This window comes from Cyprinodon variegatus, unplaced genomic scaffold, assembly GCF_000732505.1.
Source record: "Cyprinodon variegatus isolate N-32 unplaced genomic scaffold, C_variegatus-1.0 Scaffold47, whole genome shotgun sequence".
Taxonomy (NCBI): Eukaryota; Metazoa; Chordata; class Actinopteri; order Cyprinodontiformes; family Cyprinodontidae; genus Cyprinodon; species Cyprinodon variegatus.
This window is the reverse complement of record NW_015150500.1, coordinates 801,560-823,078: the sequence shown is the minus strand read 5'-3', so window position 1 is coordinate 823,078 and position 21,519 is coordinate 801,560. Positions and strand designations below refer to the sequence as shown.

The 21,519-nt window shown below is 38.1% G+C and overlaps 1 protein-coding gene across 4 annotated transcripts in view; it reads right to left on the bottom strand.

Moving 5' to 3' along the window:
• The window catches only part of LOC107082107 (low-density lipoprotein receptor-related protein 1-like), a 128,147-nt gene that overhangs the window by 78,277 nt on the left and 28,351 nt on the right, over positions 1-21,519 (bottom strand). For all 4 annotated transcript variants that reach the window (XM_015370599.1, XM_015370600.1, XM_015370602.1 and 1 more), the window contains exons 3-6: positions 8,995-9,132; positions 3,039-3,158; positions 2,365-2,493; positions 1,010-1,273 (exon numbers count right to left, since the gene is read on the bottom strand). In XM_015370599.1, the coding sequence (XP_015226085.1) occupies positions 1,010-1,273; positions 2,365-2,493; positions 3,039-3,158; positions 8,995-9,132 (651 nt within the window). The remainder of the gene's footprint in view (positions 1-1,009; positions 1,274-2,364; positions 2,494-3,038; positions 3,159-8,994; positions 9,133-21,519) is intronic.

The window sequence follows — 21,519 nt, the reverse complement described above, 5'->3', positions numbered from 1 at the left end:
GTCTGACCCCCTGGGCAGCTGCACCTCCACGTCTGACCCCCTGGGCAGCTGCACCTCCACGTCTGACCCCCTGGCAGCTGCATCTCCACGTCTGACCCCCTGGGCAGCTGGACCTCCATGTCTGACCCCCTGGGCAGCTGGACCTCCACGTCTGAACCTCTGGGCAGCTGCACCTCCACGTCTGACCCCCTGGGCAGCTGGACCTCCATGTCTGACCCCCTGGGCAGCTGCACCTCCACGTCTGACCCCCTGGCAGCTGCATCTCCACGTCTGAACCTCTGGGCAGCTGCACCTCCACATCTGACCCCCTGGGCAGCTGCACCTCCACGTCTGACCCTCTGGGCAGCTGCACCTCCACGTCTGACCTCTGGGCAGCAGCAGGCCAACACTTGACCCACTGGGCAGCAGCAGGCCAACAGACCCCGTCTGACCCCCTGGGCAGCAGCACCTCCACATCTGACCCCCTGGGCAGCAGCAGGCCAACACTTGACCCACTGGGCAGCAGCAGGCCAACAGACCCCGTCTGACCCCCTGGCCAAGTGTTCAGGGGGTCAGATCGGGGTCTGCAGCTGCACAGAGGCCTAGGATTAGCCTCTGCTAATCCTCTCTCCCCACTCTATAACCTGGTGCTGTCTCCTACTCCAGTTCAGATCTTCCTCTGCATGAACTGTCAGACTCCGTCGTGCTCATCTCAAAGACCTGCCTTCACCCTGACTGATACATCTTCCCCGTTGTCAATAAAACCTTAAAACTTCATACAGTGTCGGCTTAAATTACTGGGTTCTCCATGCTAAAAACAGAACACTCAGTTTTTTTTTTGAATGATCGCAGAACGAATGGCTCAACGTCACTAATGCAGATGAAAGGATGTGATTTACCATAATATGGAGTCAGCTGAATGTGAACAACAAAAGTATAAAACTTGTTCGCATCAATAAAGGTGTTTGGTTGTAGCTTTTTTTACAGAGCATATAAACCCCATGAATATTTTAGTTTTCTGTTAACTTACGGTGAAGGCTGAAGGAAATGTTGATGACTCTTTCATCTGTGAAGCTCTTCAGGTTTGGGATGGAGGCGCATTTAAGGTGTGTGGATGAGGGGGAGTCTCCCATGTGAATCCAGCAGATGGTCTCCTTAGCATAAATGAAGTCCATGGCCGTGGTTTGCTTGGTGCTGATGGACAGAGGGCTGTGGACCGTGGAGCCGCTCAGGGAGGTGGCTTGGATGTTCTGGGAGTTGGCTATCAGGAGGACAGGCAGCCGCTCCACCGGAACTGAAAACGGAGCATAGATATCTTCTGACAAGAGCAACATGGAATGATTTACAGTTGACCTATTTATCTAAAGGATCCATTTCATCCAGCACTTATATGTTTGCATAATGTTGTACACAGTTTCTGAGTCAAAAGGGGCAACAGGGGAGTTCCTAACAACCGATTCCTACATATATTCAATTTTCAAACTTTTTAGAACACAGCTTTCATGGTTTTTTATACTTTGTTATAAATTCTGGCTATTGGATACATTTCCACATGTTTTACTGTCAACATCTTTCAATAATCAAGGGGCATTAAAAACCTGCAGTCCCCTTTGATTTAGCAGTGGTGCAAATGACTGTTTTTCTATTTATTATGGCATCTAAACCATCTTAGATAAGCTCTTGTCTAAACAAATAAAATTCATAAGATTAATTAAAACACAGTTTTTCACTGAAACACATTAAAACACAACTTTAACACCAACTTTTGTTTCTAAAATTAAAAACAGCAGCATTACAATAAATTTCTGGTATCTGAATCTAGTTTAAACTATAAAGTATTGATTTTTAGGATAAAAGAACAACAACAAACAAAAAAAATCACACAAATTGTTCAATTTCGTTAAATAAAATTGATGTTTCTGGAAATGCTGAGTTTTATACTTTTGGAAACAAAATGAATGATGAAATCATGAACATTTTTATTCTATGCATTCCATTTCAATGCTTAATACGACTGGAGGAACGTTAATGGCCTATTCCACGCAGACTTTGAAACCCTGATCAAAGGGGGGCTGGGCGCCAAAAAATAAAAGTAGTGATTATTTTTTTCTGAATTCTGTTTGGATAAATTTCCCTGAAAAAGTCCAAGTTAAGGCATTGCTTCAAAGGCAGTGTAATGGAACTGTTATCTTTCGGAAATTCTGATTCTTGTCCTTTACATATGAGAAATATAGTGCAAATATCTTCCATTCTTAACAAGACTTCAAGAATTTGAATAAATAACATTTCAGACTTTTCGAGGCTGTATATAGAAACCCTGTAACTTCACTCAAAAAGAGCCAAACCCCCAGCTCTACAGAAAGATTAATGTCTGTTGATTCTCACCATTCTTGGCTTTGCAGGAGCGGTTGTCTGGCTGCAGCAGATATCCCTCCACACAGGAACAGGTGTAGGAGCCATTGGTGTTTGCACAGGTCTGACTGCAGGTCCCATACACACTGCACTCATCAAAGTCTGAGCCAAAGAAAGCACAGATGGCCACGGTGTTCGTTAAAGGATGTGTTTCAAACCGTAATAATGGAGAGAGAGAATAAAGCCTTAGAAAACTACAAGTAATGAGTATGAGATGAAAAAATAAGATTTCTTAGTGACATCAAAACTATTGAGATTACGTGATATTATTTTTCATTTTGTGTCAAAAAAGAACTAAAGGTTTTGTTTTATCAAGCAAGCCTTAAAATAAATCTATCCTAACAGCAGAAGCAGAGTTTGTTCTGCTGATGTGTGTTCCTAGATTCTCTCTCACACTATTTTAGATATCTATATTTATATATGCTTAAAGTAGGATTTCTTCACAAATAGTAATGGATTCCTCAAAATGTGCTATCACATGCAAACACAATTTATTGTAAGCCTTTTATCATTTATACACGGACGGCTAATGGTTATGGGAACACTGAAAGTACAATAAAGAAAATTCAGATCAGGACACACAAAGAAAAGCACTTTTATCTTTGAATTAGAGAGCAGTGTGAAGGTTAACAACAGCAACAACCTACCTTTACACGTCCTTCCATCGGGGCTGATCTCATAGCCGCTGTTACAGTAACAAGCGGGGCCCTGTGGAGTGATCGCACAGTGTTCCTGACAGCCAGTCAGCGAACAGTTGGATATATACACTGAAGGGAAACAAAAAGAGACGACATGGAAGAAGAGGTGATATTAGTGAACGAATAAACCCTCTTAACAATAGCCAGGATTTATTAGATGCTGTGACAAAAATATAAGCAGTTCAGTAAAAACGTTAATGATAGCAGCAGCACGGGGAAATGTAATAATTATAAACGAGTCTATTTGATTTTGATCCACCTGGCTTTATTCATTTTCCTGATTAAAGTAGAAAGTAAAGTTTGCTGGTGCAGGAAGTATCAAACACAGGTGCTTCCCAGCAGAAAGTTGGACAGGCGATGGCAAAAGGAACAGACGGATAAATGCTGCACTGTTGCATAATATTCCCATCAAAGCATAAATGTCACAGTGACATTAGCTCTTTATAGCCGTCTGATATCAAATCTGTTCACTTTATCTGGTGATTTGAGTAAAATCATGTTTCTAAGAGGCCACCCGGACTTTATGCACAGAATGCTTTTATCATTCCATCCTGATTGTTTTCTCTGAGTAATTATTTCTTTGGAGAAGGCTCAGGGCTGTCTCAGCTATGTGGACCATAATAATAGATAATATAATGCAGCTGTCACCAGCATGGAGGAAAGATAAATTGGAGTCTAATCAGTTTGTCATAAACTGACAGGAGATATGATAACTTTTTTTTTTTTTAAGCAAAGGGAGCAAAAGAAAAACCATTAATTTCAAAGGAGAAATATATCTTCTGCTTAGGGGGAAGGAAGGAAGGAAGGAAGGAAGGAAGGAAGGAAGGAAGGAAGGAAGGAAGGAAGGAAGGAAGGACAACGGTGACGATATATTTCGTTGATGCTCCTTTTTTTATTGACAATAACAAGAACTGTTGAGCTAAACATAAATCTATGATGACAAAAACATGACGAGTCATGGATGTCAGTTTTTTTTGACGGGACGAGACTAAATGCAAATGTTAGCGGGTTGTCTGTCACACGTTTAAAATGCATCATCATGCTAAGCAGTAGCAGGTCATGTCGTCAACCTGGCGGGCAGCGCTGTACATTCTGCATAACCACAGATGGACCGTGGCAGCAGCGGCAGGGGTGAAAGTAGTCTGGAATGGTCTGGTGTTCTGTCAGATGAGCATACCCGCTCAGACCAGCATACACAAAGTCAATACCCGTTTGTCCCTTTAGTTTATTCCTTTAGTTTTGTACGAAAAATAGACTTTAAACGACCTCAACGGGCGTGCAAAAAATCTATTAAATTATTTACTTTTTGGTGTTTTTTGAAGCGTATGTTGATCTGACCTTAAATTGTTTTTTTTTTAGCGAATGACTAAAGGGATACACGCCCGTTGAGGTAGTTTAAAGACTGTTTTTCATACAAAACTAAAGGGATAAACACAAATCTGACCTCTTGTGCATGCATATTGACTATGGGTATGCTAGTCTGACGGGGTATGCTGATCTGAGAGAACACCGGCTGTACTAGTGTTGAAATGTGTTGTTGCTTGTGCTTAGCTCCGAGTCTGTGCTTGTACACTGTTTCTTATTTTTTTTGCTTTGCTGTTTTCTTTACACTGGTCAAGTTAGCAAAAGTTGTTTATTTTATTCTGAAATTCCCCAGAACTCTGTCCCATCTGGTGCACTAGTTCCTGTTGCGTACTTTCCTGGCTGATGTATCCTCTGGTGTATGTCCCAGGAGCATTACGCAGCCTTAGTAGCCTGAGACAGACTGCACAGTGGATAATTTCAGCATTCACACTGACTTTAATGACTTTGGGTTCCATGCAGCATCAACACTGCTGCAGAACCTCTCTTTAGACTTATTCATACCCCAAAATATATTAAAATCAAATCCCATTTAGGGTTGAAACACTGAATTTGATCACTCATAACTAATTATTTCTTGAAATAATTGTCAATTTGGGAATCAAATCGTTCACCTATACGGATTAAAACATCGGATTTGCTGAAAGACTAATATCCTCAGGGTGCAATATCAGCTAGAACTGTACAAAAAATATCAATTAAGATGCTACATTTTTTTAGTCTATGCTTCATCGAGAACTGTACAGTTTTAGTTTCACCACGTTCAGATCTGGTAACATAAATACATAAATGAACAAAAACAAAAACAAATTAAGTACTTTTTGATACCAAAACCTGACCAAAATACATACTTTTATATACTAGGAAATGTGACAGATATTTGTTCCTTTCTACCAGCAACCAAATTTTTTTAAATGAAAAAGGAGACAATAGAATAAAGGAAATAGAGAGCTCAGGCTTGTCTGGTTCAAAGTGTTTGTGTTTAAAACATTTTCTGCATGATTAACTTATATAAAAAGCGACTTTTTATGGAAAAGGCATATAATATTCTAACCTACCAAATGCTGCATTCAAGCAGTCATATGCGGTTTTGAAGTAACTGATGCTGTGATGGTGATTGCATTTGATGTTATTTTTCTGCTCTACTTGAAGTTAAATGCACAAGATTAATAGAGTCAGTAAATAAAGCCCTAGATATAACGAGAAACCTCCAACATCCTGCTAAAGTGGACTGTATGGCATAGACCAGGGTCACTCCAATCCAGCCGGCGAAGCCCATAATAAAATCCTAAAGCATTGGACATCCTGTGATGTTCATTAGGACAGTGACTCATAGTCAAACACAGAGTTATATCAAACCCACTTAAGATCCACTTGCAATAAGTGATTCACTTTGCCCAGGAAGGCTGGCCGACCATCCTTCAGACAAAAACAACATCCTATCTTGAGGAAGAGATGAGATCAAAATCCTCTTCTTCACTCCAACAAGCTCCCGACATAGAAACTCCAAACTTCTCTCCTACAAACTAAATGTTAGACTCTATTTAAACAATAAAAAAGTAATCTTTTGTTTTTATCTATAACTCTTCCATCTGCTCAAAGATAGAACTGAATCTCAGCTGATTTACAGCTTATAACTAGTGATCTGCTCATTTTTCTGCAACACAAGAGGAGTACACAGGTTTTACAGCTGCACTCCAGAGGTCTGCTGGGAAAACCACAGTTCAAATTACAGACAGGACCGAAATCTTCCAAAACAAGTCTGAGCAATGAGCAACAGAGACGGTTTTAGAAAACCAACAAAGGGAACAATGTAAACAGCCCTCTGTGACACATGAAGCAGATACTTGTTTTAGAGCGGCTGAAATGACATGCTATTTTGGTTTCAAAAGCAAATCCTCTTTATCATGCAGAAGACCCTTTAGTTAAATACTTGCACACATAAAAGTAGGGTCGGACATTATCATGTCCTGAAAATCTTAAGACTGATCTGAATTCAGAGAAACCCTTAAGCTGCTTGTATTGTGTTTCTTATCTCTGCACAAATGTAACAAGAAATGCTTTTTATGTGGGTCTTAATGTGAGGAAATTAAAGCTATTCTTTACAACCTTTGACATGACACTGATATGAACTCTGAGAGTCCCTTGCAATAATCCAATCTTTTGTGGCGAAGGGTTTGGCAGTGGGTTAAATTCATAACATGCATTTGGATAATTCCCATTTTTCTAAAATATTTTTCCATTTGGTTTAATGATCATCTTGGGCTGGAAGCATTTTGCTTCTGTGCTTTATTTTTCCCTGTGACCAAGAACAGAAGAGCAGGTATAGAAAATAACGTAGCTGCATTAAAAACATCTATGTACCGAGAGGGTATTGGTTTTGTTTTTATAGAAATAAGATTTAAGCGTAACATATTCATCGTTTGAGGTCTACCTTTTAGTGATTTAACTCAAAAGCAAAATAAAATGAATTTTCTAACTATAGGAAAGAAGTGGTAAAAATATATATATTTGTCTCTTTTTTTTCTTCCAAAAAATGTTTACTTTGAGTTTAACTGTAAGGTCTTAGCTACAACTATTTTAATAGGATTTTTTATTTTTTATTTAATACAGCTATAGAATGTCTATATAGCACGTAAATAATTATTTTAAGGAATTTTTACGAGTCCGAGGTTCATAAATGTTTAATTCTGGTTCAGACGCCAATGTCGTCAGGAAAGGAATCTGCACTAAGAGGATTAGAAGGTTGAGTTAACGCAACATGGAGCTCAGCGAGCATCCGCCCTGATAGGTGCCCGCTGAACCTAACGAAGAATTATAATGGACACCTATTTACTGATGTATATTTATCCTGCAGGAGATATGGAGGTTTACAATAACAAGCGTCTCAAGGGTCATCATGAAGAACAGAAGCTGCGTTTACATGGACACAAATAATTGGACAGAAGATCTGATCAGATCAAAAATGTTTCATGTTAACATGTCCGACTGAAGATTCTTATCTGATTTGTTAGGATTGGAAATACATTTTATGCTAAAAGAGGTTGTGTTGGCTGATTTCCATTCCGATTGGTGTCCACATACACACCCATTTGGAAATGTGGAGTAAAATAACTGCGCATAATATGACATTTTTTCCTTTTACTCTTGACCCTCATTCCCTGGCTTCTGGTCCTTGGTGGAGGAGGTGAATCTAAATGTAATGTGATGACATGTCTTGTTAATTGGCGCTATATAAATAAACTGAATTGAATTCATTCTAAACATACAGCTCTGGGTTGATTAAAGGTGTAGTATTAAAAATAGATTAATCATAGCAATTGATCACTAATGCACCATGAAAGAATTTAACTAAACTAATTAAACAAAGACCATTTCATTGTGTTTAAAGGATGTATTAGTTAGCCTACAGACACCTTTGTATTTTTTTCCCCTGTTGAAAATCTTAAGGGCTGAGGGAACAATCCTTGCAGGAATTCAAGCATAATTAGACATGGTGTCTAGAAACAGTTTTGGAGTGGAGAGGGGTTGATTGCTTTAGTTTCTTTTCAAAACCCAAAGAAAAAAAATAAAGCAGGTAAAATAAGTATTGAACACAGCACAATTTAAATATACGGTATATCTAGATATAGAGGTGCTATTGACATGACATTTTCACCAGATGTCGGTAACAATCCACACATATGCAGAAATCAAACCATAGATGTGTAGAAATGAAGTTATGTGTAATAATGCGGCATGGCAAAGGGAAAACTAGAGATTAACTATAGATTTGTTGCAGTATACGGAGCATGCTGGACCATTGTATACTTAAGGAAACATACAGTATGATAGTACATCATTAGGAAGGCAAGCTACTATACGGTGGTGTGGCTACGGAATAAATTTTCTTGAGATTTTTCAAAATCCTCCTATTTTTCCAGTGAAAATTTGGTCTAACATGGGGAAAGATACGTCTCATTGCTTTTGGCTTTGTGAATCTGGCCCTTCCTCAGAAATACAAATGAAATGTTAAAAAAGAGAAGAAAATATGATGTTCTAAACAGCTATTTGTATTTAAAAGCACTATTAGGGTTTTATATGTACAAAGTGAGTAATGCAAAACTGAAGAAAGCCTAAAAAGTATCTACGTCTACTGATTTATTGTGCCATCTTTGATCATTTCCTCTTTCTGACCTTTAAAACACAGGGTATGCGATAGGGGAAGTTTTTTCTTTCTGTATAATCTATTTCTATCAGTTCTTCGTACTTTGGTTCTTATTTGTTCCAGCTTCAGTCAGCAAAGTCAGCAGTTTCTTAAAAAGAAAAATTACAGTTCCTGGAGTCATCATAAACAGGTTCCTAATTTTAAGTTTCGGAACAGTTAGTTCCTTCCTTCATGCTGAATAAATGCAATATTTGGTTTTGTTCTATTGTGGGAATATCCGGTGTTGAAGGCTTCATGCCTCTGGGGCTTAGTTCATAACATTATGCATTAATAAACACATAAATTGTCATTTTTATCTAGGATATCTTTCACATGGACATTTAAGACTTCACAAACCTCTGCAGTGAGGTCCCTCATCCCAGCCGTCAGTGCAGTCTGAGACCCCGTTGCACAGTTTGCTCATATGGATGCACAGCTCGGTCCCCCCACACTGGTACTCGTTGGGTGGGCAGCGTGAAACAGAACTGTGTGGACCTAAAGGAAGATGACCAGAAAAGCATTTAACATAAAAGAAAAAACAGAAGGGTTATGTTGAAATTACCATATTTCAGTGACAACATACTTTTAGTTTTTAGAAATAGAGCTGAAACGTTTTTGAATTTAAATAGAACGAGATGCATGAGTGAATGTTTCGTTTCAGTCAAATCGCTGTGTTCTAAAGCGCAAAAAAATAAATAAAATAAAATAAAAAAACAACCCGTGTTCGTAAACCCCTCTCGGCTTCCCCATCTCCATGTTATTCTGGACTTAGGCACATCCAACTGAAGTGCAAATCTTTAAGGTATAGTGGAGGATTTTCACGAATTTCTGAAAAGACTTTAATAAAAAAAATGCACATGCACAACCCTGTACCCGCTCCTGAGATAGAATGTCTATTAAACGTGTGCGAGAGCGTGCACATGCCCATTTCTCCTCGTGAACACTCTGTTTAAATATTGCCGTTTGCATCGCTCATACAAGCTTACTTTCCAAAAGAAGATTTGCAATTTTTCCACTGTGTCACTCACCACTGGTAAGTGAAAATGGTGACAAGCACATAGGACGGCCTTAAATGAACATATCACCAGAATGATTGACAATTAGGGGGACCACTTATTTTGATGATCCACCCGGAAAAAGAACATATTCCACTATACCTTTAAGTAAACTTTTAAAAGAAAAAGAAAAAAGGGAAATGTGAATTTGCTGTTTTCATTTGGTGTAAAGCAAACTAGCCAAGCCCCCAAAGCAAGTTGTGGGTTAGTCTGCTCGACACAGCTTTGACCATTTTGAAGGAGAAGTGTCGCCGAGAAGTGTTTCAAGCACACCGCAGTCACGTGACCGGGGCCTCATCACGTCACACTTCGTATCGCACGTCACACTAAATTGAAATAATCTGAGCATTTCAATACTACTGAAGTATTTAAATGTCAAATTTCAAATCCGACTCACGGCTTAAACCGCAGGTTTTCCCGTTTATAATTTTATTCAAAGACAGGGAAAGACATTTTATATTTAGTTCTAATTTAGAAGTGATTCAGAATAGTTTGCTTCATGCACATAGATCTAAAATAGACATAGATAAACATATTACAGACTCATACATCTCTACCCAACACAGTCATTCCACTATTTAATATTTAACAGATATTTATTCACACGGCACATCTTAACAGTTAGGCTCTAAAATATAGATATGATTTGGTTAGAAAAACAAATAAATAAGAGATTAGGCTAGTTTAGTTGCTACTTGTGTGTCTTGTGGTAAAATGTGTGTGACTGAGGAAAGTGAGGAATGAATGAGGGAGAGGCAGTACCATAGATAAACTGCTGAATTATTTAGTTATTGATGCTTCTCCTTTAATACAATCATCTTCATCAGTCAGAACCACAGCAGGAAAGTGGGGAACCTGTGGGAACTCCTGGGCAGCACAGTCGCTTCCAATCATTTAAACGATCAGTATTATTTAAAGGATAATTTAGTAATGAATGTATATGTATTTATATAAAACAACATATTTTGTCGTTTTTCTCCCCATGGCTTATATTAATGAGTTCTTTAGTTATATCCAGATTAATACTAGCCAGCAGTTGGTTTAGTACATAATGTTTAAGGGTAAATTTTCCAAAGAAAAAAACTCACTACGATCTGTGACAGATTTGGACCTTAGGCAAAGAAGACAAATGAATGGCACATCACAATTAATAGGCAAATTACTTTACTCCTGATAGCAACCAGTGATGAAAAATATCCGTAGCTGTATGTATTTTATCATTTTCTCTTAGCTATTTATCTTTAGAAGCAAAGCAATGGCACAGATGAAATGCAATTTGTTTTGTGACTGAGAAACTGAACGTTATTTCATTTCATGATCCATCTGACAGAGTATCTGATCAACGGCATTTTCTGTTTGCCTTCTGGTAATGCATCTAATCCTCTTTTTTTAACCTAATTTACAAAACACATACATTGTTCATGCTGAGTGACAAGTTAGCCTCTTGGCTAAATCTGTGAAGACGGGGATTTTTTTTTTCAAGGAAAACTTTTGATTGAGAAAGTCTAACTAAGAACCAGAGGGTATATTTATATATTCATACATGCTGCCTAAAAGCCTTTTGTTAGATTAGATTAATTTCCTTCAAGCAGGCTGAAATAAAGTGGCTGTCTGATGGTGCCCTGCCAGGCCCACCTGGGCCTCCCTTCAGGCATCGAGAGCAGGATTGATAAAAGACTTCTGCGCAGCAGCCCTGAAAAGCAAGTGTGTCTTTATTTTACCCCTTGTTCCTAACATCCTTTCAGTGAGAGGTACCAGAGTTTTCACTGCCACCTTTGGTGCTCTGGTGTTATTTTTTCTCCTTAGGTAAAAAAATGTCTTATTGTTTAATGTAGATCCACACATTTTAAGGCAATTCATAAGACCAAAAAAGACATGCGTATTGTGTAAATTCAAACTCACAGCAGTTATATTTTGCTTGCAGAATATTTTCTTTGTAGTTTTTTCTTGGCTTTAAAACTTTAATAACCTATGATAAAATCTGTCACACCAACAGGAACTTCCCTAGGCTCATAGTTTCTAGTGAAATCACAGAACACTGAAGTTCTTCTCATAATTTTTTGTCATATTTTTGTTTATTTTCGTGCTTTTAATCAATTATATATATTCTAACGGAAGTATTCTGCAAACTGCAGAAAGACAATAAGCCTAAATTTCAAAAAGCAGTGGGATGTCAGGAAAATCTGGAAACCAAGTCACAGAAGCATTTTGCAAAGAGAATTAGGGCTGCATGGATTGGAATGAAAACTAGCACAGAGTCTAAATCAAAGGTTATATGCCATCATGGCAGAGGTAGAGAAATGTTAGAGGTCTGAATCTCAACCTCTGCACTTTGACCAGATGTTTTGAAGACAGTAAACAAAAAAAAAACTACCGTAGCATACCAGCTCATATGGTTATTTACGGCTGTTGTGATGTTACTGTAACAAGCACATAAAGAAGAAATGAGAATTGTGTATGTGTCCTTGTTTATGTTAACTATTTAGAACTGTTTTAGGTCTATTTATCAACCTTCTGGGGTCTAGCAGACCTTGTGGGGACCAAAGGCTGCTCCTATTGCAGCAGACCCCCCTTTCTGATGTAAGAGAGCTGATTGAAGGTATACAGTACAGTGAAACAACTTTAGGTTAAATGTTATTGTTAAAAAAAAAACACAGCTTGAAATATATTTCATCAATAAAGAAACATAACTTCTTATGTTTCTTTGACTATCACAAAAAAAATAATAAAACCACCATGCTTGTTATTAACATCATGCAATTTTGATTTAAATTGTAGATTTATACAATGCTTCTGTCTTTCCTGTTGCCCTGCTAAACAGGCAGATTCATAGGACAGATATTCCAAGATGCAATGCAGCAGTAAAAGAGATCTGCTGGAGAAGACCGACTGGGGTAAAAACCACACCATTATTACATGGCTCGTCCAGGCAAATGGCCATCTACCCTGTATCTATGTGTATGTGTACACACGTGTAACCCAGTAGTAAAATACCAGCAACAAACATATCAATGCACTGACATATATGTTTGGTACATAACTACATTCTCGGATGGAGCTTTATGGTTCTGCAAGAGAATATAAATAAGGGTGAATGTGTTCCTCCAAATAAAAATACAGTAAATACAACTGGTTCAAGTAAAAACAGGTTTTCTCTTCATCATCATATTCCTAAACTCTTTTCTTTCCAGGATGGATTTTCCAGTCTTGTGACTTTCGGTGGAATTTGATCCACAGCAATGTGATTCATCCCATTCTTTCTCTAATAAGTCTACAATGTGCTTGTCGAACTACTCTCTGCACACTCCTCTCCTCCAAAGACTAATGCAACTATTTAAAACATTAATAAAATCATATGTTTAGTTGCATGTTGGTAATCCTACGAAAATATTTATCATTTTGGGTATGACACCTCAGAGTAAGATATAAAATATGTGTTTTTTTTTCTTTTGGTACATAACACCATTGTTTTGCATTTGTAATGAAAACAACTGAAACTTTATTTTGAAAAAAAAAAAGAGCGCCTCGTTAACTCTCTTAATTTGAGCTAAAACCAGGAGGAATTTAGCCTAGCATAAATTTAGCATAAAAATATTTTATGCTAGGCTAATTTTGCTATCTGAAAAAAAACACCAAAACTACCTCTCTAACTAAAAAAAGAAACTTTAAATGCAGTTTACGCTCTTTAAGGAACAAAAGAAGGACAGTATTTGTGAAACTCTTTTCAATTTTTGCACCTAAACTTTGGAACGGATCACATTTTCATGTACAGACCATGGAGACAGCTGAGACTTTGCTCCAAACTCGTTTCGATTCTTTGGTATTGGATTCAAAGAAAGTTTAATTTTCTCTTATAAGGACTGTTTTACTTTGAACTTTATTTTTGAAATGCATTTTATTATTGTTATCTAGTACCATCACCATTATTTTGGGACTGAGTGCTGGCTGGAATGTTAATTTGATTAACCTATCTAGCTCTTCCCTATTCCTCATCACTCATCACATCCACCTGTTCCTGTTTTCTATTTAAGCTGCCTTTTTCCCAGCCATCAGTGCCAGATTATTCTTGAGCCTTTGGAGTTGAGAGTTCTCAAGCGTTTCAACCTAATCACTTTCAGATCCATTTCTGTATTTGGACCTTTGAGCCTGCCTGCCCCTGTCTGATTAGTTTGCCTGCCTGTCTTCGGACTCTTGTTGGATTCATCTGTGGACTGAACCTGGATCTGCCTCTTGAATTCCCCCGGTGGATTATTCTGCCTTCCTTCGTCATCTCAAATCTGATCACCTGCCAGCGCTGCAGCCTTCTAGGCTTCAGTGTCTGGAATTCCCTTGCAGCATCTGCTCTGTCTTGTCAGCCTATCCGGCTGGAATTATCCCCTTTCTATGGGCACTGACTGAACAACCAAACCAGGTTAGTGACTCACACGCTCATGATCTTCTGTCAGATTATCATAGTCGCAAGCCTTTGTTTCTCTCTGAAAGACGTTCCTGCCTCAGACAACCTAGCCACTGCAGCCGCTACCACTGCAGATCCGTTCAGGCACTTTTTGAATAAATGCTTTTTTAAATAGTCCTCTGTCTGTCTTGCCTGAATTCTGGGTCCTATTTTCTGAGTCATTACATCTATATCATTGAACTATACAGAACTTTGGTCAATGTCTGTTGTTTTTATGTGCTATACAATACATCGACATCAAGTGCACTCAAATTTTGTGATGTTACACCAAGAAATGTATTCAGTATAATTTAATCAGCCAGTCATTCATTCCTTTTGCTGAGCTTTTTTCATGGCTTATTATCATTGCTCTTAGACAGGAGCCATAAAAAACCAGCCATCTAAAATAATTCCTTAATATTTAATTTTTTTTTTGATGAAATACCCCAAGATGTAAAAGGTGATAATTTAACTTGATTTTCAAATGATAATGTGAGTGTCTGCTATTAATCCATAGTGAACTTTTATCTTTAAACTTTATAAGGAAGCTATTTACAAATCCCACATTACCAGAAGTCTGGAAAACAGGTTATGCAATGTTGATTGAATAAAAAACAAAATGGGACAACATTGTACCACTACTGTAAGACTTTTCTTTTAGAAACATAAAATAAAATCTGTGTATTGTTTTCCTTCATTGTATAATTCTTAAGTATTATGTGTTGTTCTATACCATAAAATACCAGTGAATTTGAAAATGTTCCACTGAGGCAATAGCTATTTAAAACCTGTTGCAGTTACACAAAGTTTTTTTAGGCTTATATTTTAACCAATCTCATGACTCCATGACTCAAATTTCTCTTTCTCTCCATGGAAGTAATCTGTTTACTTCCCTACAGTCCGGATCCCTTCCCTATATCTCCACCCTTATGATTATTATTTTTTTAAGGAACATTTGCTGACCCATTTACAGTAAATGTTTCAATGTGATGCCTACAGTATGTGTGTAAAAGGAACGCTGTTTCTTAGGAAGCAAAAAGTGAGTAGCCAAAAGTATAGAGCCAAGCCAGAAGACCATGTGGGACACCTCATCCAAAGAACGGTGGACAAAAGGGTTCATTCTAGCACAGTCTTGGCAGCAGGGGTGGGAGTCACAGTGGGAAAAGGCATTGCTAATTTAAAATAAACATTTCATTCAACATCCCTCCACTGTCAGTGAGCCAAGTTAGCAAGAACAAAGCTTTGTCATTTGCAAAGTTTCTTTCCTACCTACATTTCTAAGCATTCAGCTGACCAAATACCTTTAACTAGACTAATTATGGTGTCATTATTGCATAAAAAGTGTTCAAACCAATGTGGTATTGGTTTGTTTAAAGGGTGGAGATTTAACACTGACCTTACGGAGAACGAGAAATTGCCTAATTTCTAGAGACACAAATACTGTCAGATGTTTCCATTCTTCACACACTAACAAAGCTACTTCAGTCCTACTTCAAGTCTAGAATCTTCTTCTAGTACTAATATCTGTATAGTGATAACCAGCATCCTTGAACCCTCTGTGTTTATCTGGATAAACATTTCAAGTAAGTCTGAAAACCTCAAACAAAGACATTTTTCAATCAAGTAGACCAGATTGAGGTAATGCAGGATTTTTGAACCCTTGTACGAACTGAGTCTTTAAGCCACAGCACACAGCAATGAATCACATGCTTTCTACTGGGCCAAGTAAAAGGAGGGAGGGAGGGCAGAGGGGCTTGTGAGTATTTTATTGTAGGTCCAGAGAACTAGGGCCATTGTTATGATCACGCAAATCGGCTGCGAATCCCTGCAAAATAGACTGAGCCATCGTGTCGTAAGCAACCTCACATGTGAAGCCTGACCTGAACCAACAGATATGGGCGGGCAAACTGGGGCTGTTGTGTGGAGGTTGGAGGTAACAGGTACTGGTGGTGGTAGTGATATTTGTCCCTTGGATTAAAAAGTTTGTAATAATGTAAGAGATGGGTCAGAACATAAGATACTTCATTAAGTGTCAAAAAATGGCAGAAAAAGTTTTGGTTAAGATTATCTAAATATAGTGGCCAAAAAAAGAACCAAAACCTGTAATCAATGAGTTCTTTCCAGATGTGTTCAGATGTGTACTATAACCTTTAAAATCAGCACACCACTTATTGCACACACTAAAAAAAAAACAGGCCATTTGGCGCCTTTAATTTGGTCTCTTTGAAGATCCAGCCCTGAGCTTTGCATTGTAAAGAACTTCTGACAAAGTTGCATGTTCTCCGTGTGCAAGGGAACTATCCGTCCTGGTACTCCTAATTCCTCCCACAGTCGGGTTGGGGTTCATTATGATCCCGTGTCTGGCCTTAGCCCTTGCTCCCTATACCTCAGAACCTCGTAAGGGAATAAATTGTAAAAATGAACTCAGGATGGACAAATAGATTCACCTTCAACTTTACTTATGACTTAATTCTTTTTTTTTCACATTGTGAAATTAGTAAGAAGAAATACAGAGCATTGTTTCATCTGTCAACAAACGATTGTGATATATTTTTGCTGATAACTGGGATTTTTCCACTAATGCCTTCGGACTATATGTGTTTAACAAAATGCAAGTTTCCCAGAAAAAACAAGGATGGGCAGGGTAGAGCACAAACAGTTTTTTTATGTCTTAAGAACAAAAACCAACTGTGAACAACAATGAGGCTGCCTGCTTCCTTCAGTTTGATCATTAGTAATTTAGGAGCATCATTATTACAAGCAATTCTGTACACATATCTCCACAAGCGGTGCAGTAGGTTTCAGACAACTGAGTAAAAGTATAGAAAAGTTTTCTTATAATCATTATTTTACTACCATCATACTGGTCCTGTGCTTTAAATCGTTTTAATAAGATGCCAAATTAAGAGTCATAGAGACCAAAGTACTTACCAAACCCCTTGGAAAGAGCAGCATTATTAGAGAAGGACAAGCTCTCCCCCCTTCCCCACCTGTTACTGGCTGACACAAAACAAAACATTTCCCTGGCAAACAAGAACGACTAATTTGGGTATTTGGAAACATTTCTTAAGCAGTGAGCTAAGAACTGCCTGTCTGCAGACTGGCTCCAACATAAGCTTACAGGACAAATAACCATAGATTAGGGTGTTATACTTGTGTTACTTCATAATGGGAGCTATAGAAAAATGTGTACAGAGCGGCATATAAAAACTCCAATATAAAAACATTGAATGAAAACTGCCTAAATCTTCAGCCTGTGTCTTTTTTCCCATCAGTAGGGCAGTAAAAATGTTTCTGTTCCATTATGACATCATTCTCCCAGACTATTGGTCCCCTTTGTGTGTGCTTGTGCACATGGCTCATTCTCAGATGCAGCACCCACATCCACAGCCAGCAGCCCCGAGGCACCCGATGACCTTAGCCTCTCGCCCGTCATGCCAAAATAAAACAAAAAAACTCCAAAACTAGGACATGGCACCGAAAACATAACCCAACAAATTCACTGCTTTTGCTGAGTCTTCAAGTGGACAGATGGACTATGTTGGGAGATGAGATGGTAGCTTGTTTGCCCTCCGCAAAGCTTTGTCAGTCATGGATGATGGCAAGCCCCACAGAGAAAAGGAAGAACAACACCTCAGCTCCTCAGCACAGTTTGTTTCTGACAAGCATCCTAAAAACACTTCAGTCTACAGGTAGAATACAACACACTGACGTGCCACTCAAACAGCCCCTGAAGAACATTATTTACAGCATGTCTAAATGTACATTTTTTTGACAGCTGCGGATCACTGGGCTTCTTTTATTCAGACACATTCAGCATAAATGTTGTTTATTCCAATGATGGCTGGCTTTAACGCTGGTTGCGGAGTGTGTGATGCATTCGCTGCACTCTGTGTTCGGTAGTTGGATCTTTGGCTATCCTTTTCCTCCAAGATATCAACAGCACATTTTTATTCCATCGTGGGGGGGAGGAGAGGGGTTGGTCCAGCTGGCAGTGTTACAAGGAAAGCAGGAAGGCTAAATCCAGCCCCCCTCTCAAGCACAGCAAACTAGTCTTCTCAAAACACACAAGCACCAGAGCTCCTTGGGGGGATAGCCGCCACTAAATAAACAGTTTGATCAGCAAAGTACACTGCAATACATAGTGAATAGCCCCCACCCATCATCAAATGAGCAGAAGAGAAGTAAACAGCACAATAACAGTACACACAAAGGAAATAAGCAGTATTTGATTTTTCTGTCACTTTAGCTATCAGTTATTTTGTGATTAATGTATTTTTAAAGGATCTGTGTGTAACATACTTTGCTTTTATTAGCAGAAATCTAGTTTTACTTTCATACATTCATATTCAGCCAAAGTCTAATAACATCCATCCATCCATTTTTTTTCTGTCACTCTTATCCTGGCTGGGGTCGCGAGGGGTGCTTGGGCGAGAGGCAGGGGTGCACCTTGGAAAAGATCGCCAGTCTATTGCAGGGCAACACAGATACAAACAGGACAAACAACCATTCAGCCAGTGTACCCGGAGAGAACCCACGCATGCACAGGGAGAACATGCAAACTCCATGCAGAAAGACCCCAGGCCAAGAATCAAACACAGAACCTTCTTGCTGCAAGGCAGCAGTGCTACCCACAGTTCCACGGTGCTAACAGACGAGGACATGCCAGGTTCATATCCAGTCCGTATTCCCACCTATGCACTGTGCCAGATATTGAACAGAGACAGTTCTTACGAGGCATGTCATTTTTATTTTTAATCTTATCTCAGCTGCACTAAAATAGTTTTTTTTGTAAATTATTTAACATTATAAGCAATTTGAATTCAGCTTTGCCTCCAGAACCCATAGAAGCTTCACAAAAAAAAAGAACCATTGAATTTTATTTTTCAAAAGATCAGCCACCCAAGAAAAGACCAACTACATTCAGAGAGGATGAGCAGAACAACTCAGTTATTCAGGATTCATAAAGGGAGAACCACTGGGATGTTCTCATTTTATTATTACTTATCTTATTAATGAATCCTTTGGTCCATTGAATATATTAACTTAATTTCCACCACATTTTCCAAATGAAACATCCAGAGAAGTGCTGTCTCCTGTCATGGTGAGTTTTTATCAAATCTACAGCCTCCTAGAAGGTCACAATTGTTTAGCTATTTTGTCAATTGTAAGAAAAACGAATAAAATAATGAATGAAGCTTTTTAATCCTTAGCCTATTAGCCAATATTCAAACACAGTGTAGTTTGCATGGGATTCAATTGCAATGGTTGTTGTATTAGTGCCAGTAATCCATTAATAACTTAGAAGTTCCCCATTGTTTATTTTACTTAAACTGCAAAGAATAATTAACAAAGTTGCGAAATTCAGTTTACAGTATATTTAAGATGCAATTATTTTAGTAGGACTCATACTACTTTACTTCAATTATCTAAAAATCACCAGAATGTAGAAAATAATATATATTGTGAGAAAAATGTTCCACATAACTACAGACCACTTATTGTTACTCAGTAACATTTACTGTGCTATTAAAATTCCACATTCTGACACTTTGTCTCAGTTAGATCCTCTAAAAACCTCTAACCTATAGCTGCACCTGTCCTCATAAACTTTTGATCGAATCCTGACAGGGTTTTCTTTCCAAACTATTTCAAAATCTCAGCCCAAGGTTTGGTGAAAAGTTGGCAGCCCTGTAATAAATATTATTATCTGGAGACTATTGATATTAGCAGGTGAAATGCAGGTCCAGACGAGTTGTGCGCTTGTTGATGTCACGACTCCACAAGTTTGCTTCAGTTCCAACCCACACAGATTTGTTCTGCATCCTGATGTTCTCCCCGAGTCCGTACTACCTGTGCTCTTGTGCAGAACAGACTTGGCAAGAAAACCAGTCCGTACCCTCGTTCTAGTAAATTCAAAATCAGCCTTTTTTTTTTATTTTTTTAAAAAAAAAATGTATAATAAAAAAAAAATGTTTAAAAAAAAAAGAAAAAATATACGGTAAATAAATAAAAAGAATTCAGAATCAGCCTCACTCTGCAGAATTTACATATGCCTCTTCCAGGTGTATTTTCCATGTGTTTGATCATTCATTTCAGCTGATTTGTGAAGGGTGATGGGGATTGATATGTTCCCTTTAGCCAGAAAGCAGAGACCAAACAAAAAACAGCTTAAAGTTATGGTTTAATCACTAGAGCCACAAACAATCTAACACTAAAACATATCTTGGGTAATAGTTATAAACAATATGTCACCATCCCCACTTGAAAAATCAGAAGAAAATAAGCTTGGAAGCTTTGGGAATCAATGAAAATACTGAATTAAGTATTGTTCTGTAGCTCATCATCTGACGGGGCACTTGAACTGTGACATTGTCATATTTATGACACTCTGAGGCTTCCGTAGTAGTCAGTAACGCTTAAAGATGAGGTGTCAGGCTGCGCATCTCTGGGGTTTATAATTCATTTAGCGCACCATTCAGTCGAGACTAATTCTTACAGTACACACTTGTGCCTTGAGTTTAATACAAATCATTGTGTAATTGGTGTCCTTTCTTAGCCTAGGCAACATTTCTGTTAAAACCATGCACGACTTGAGTCCAAAATCTATGCATCTCAGCCCAATGCATCATTTGAATGTTAAACGTTTCCATTGGCCTGCATTGGTTTATAAAATGATCCTGATTTGGAGCAAATACACCATTTTGAATGTTGTTTCCATTTTCCGATGGTTTTATTCATGTTTCGCCTGCTGATTCAGATTTCTCCTTAGGAACGGTGCTATCATAAGATGCAAAAACAGCTGTTTCAATTCTTTGTTTATCCCTTCCTGGCATAAGTGGTTATTATTATTCATATAAAGACCTGTAATTAAATAGTGTCTTTAAAAGAGGAGTTGCATAAAACTGGCTTTTTCAATAAACAAAAAGAATATTAGTTTGCATTTCAAACTCTATATAACAAATTAGCATTTAGCATACTATTATTTAGTAGAACAGCAGTCTATGTGTAATAGCCTAACCTAATTCTATTATTTCTAAAAAGGTGTATTTTTAAGGGTCTATCTAGCTCCGGCATCCAATGAGAAGCAAATTTTAGTCAATGGTGCAAAAAAAAAATAATTTGTTGCATTGGAAGTATCAAGACACTGGAGTGATGCAAAGCCATGCTTATACAGACTATTTAAAAAAAAAAGAATGTTTTCTTAATTTTTCCAGAACTTCCGACTTGGAAAACTTGTTTTCAGCCACAATAGTTCATCCGGACTTAGGGGAAAAAATAATTGGCCACTTGGGCCTAAAAGAATGAAGACCTTGACCTTTAGTTTGACATTTCAAAAGGGTTACCAACATTTGCAAATCCAGCAGTAAAACCAGGTTGCTAAACAAAAAC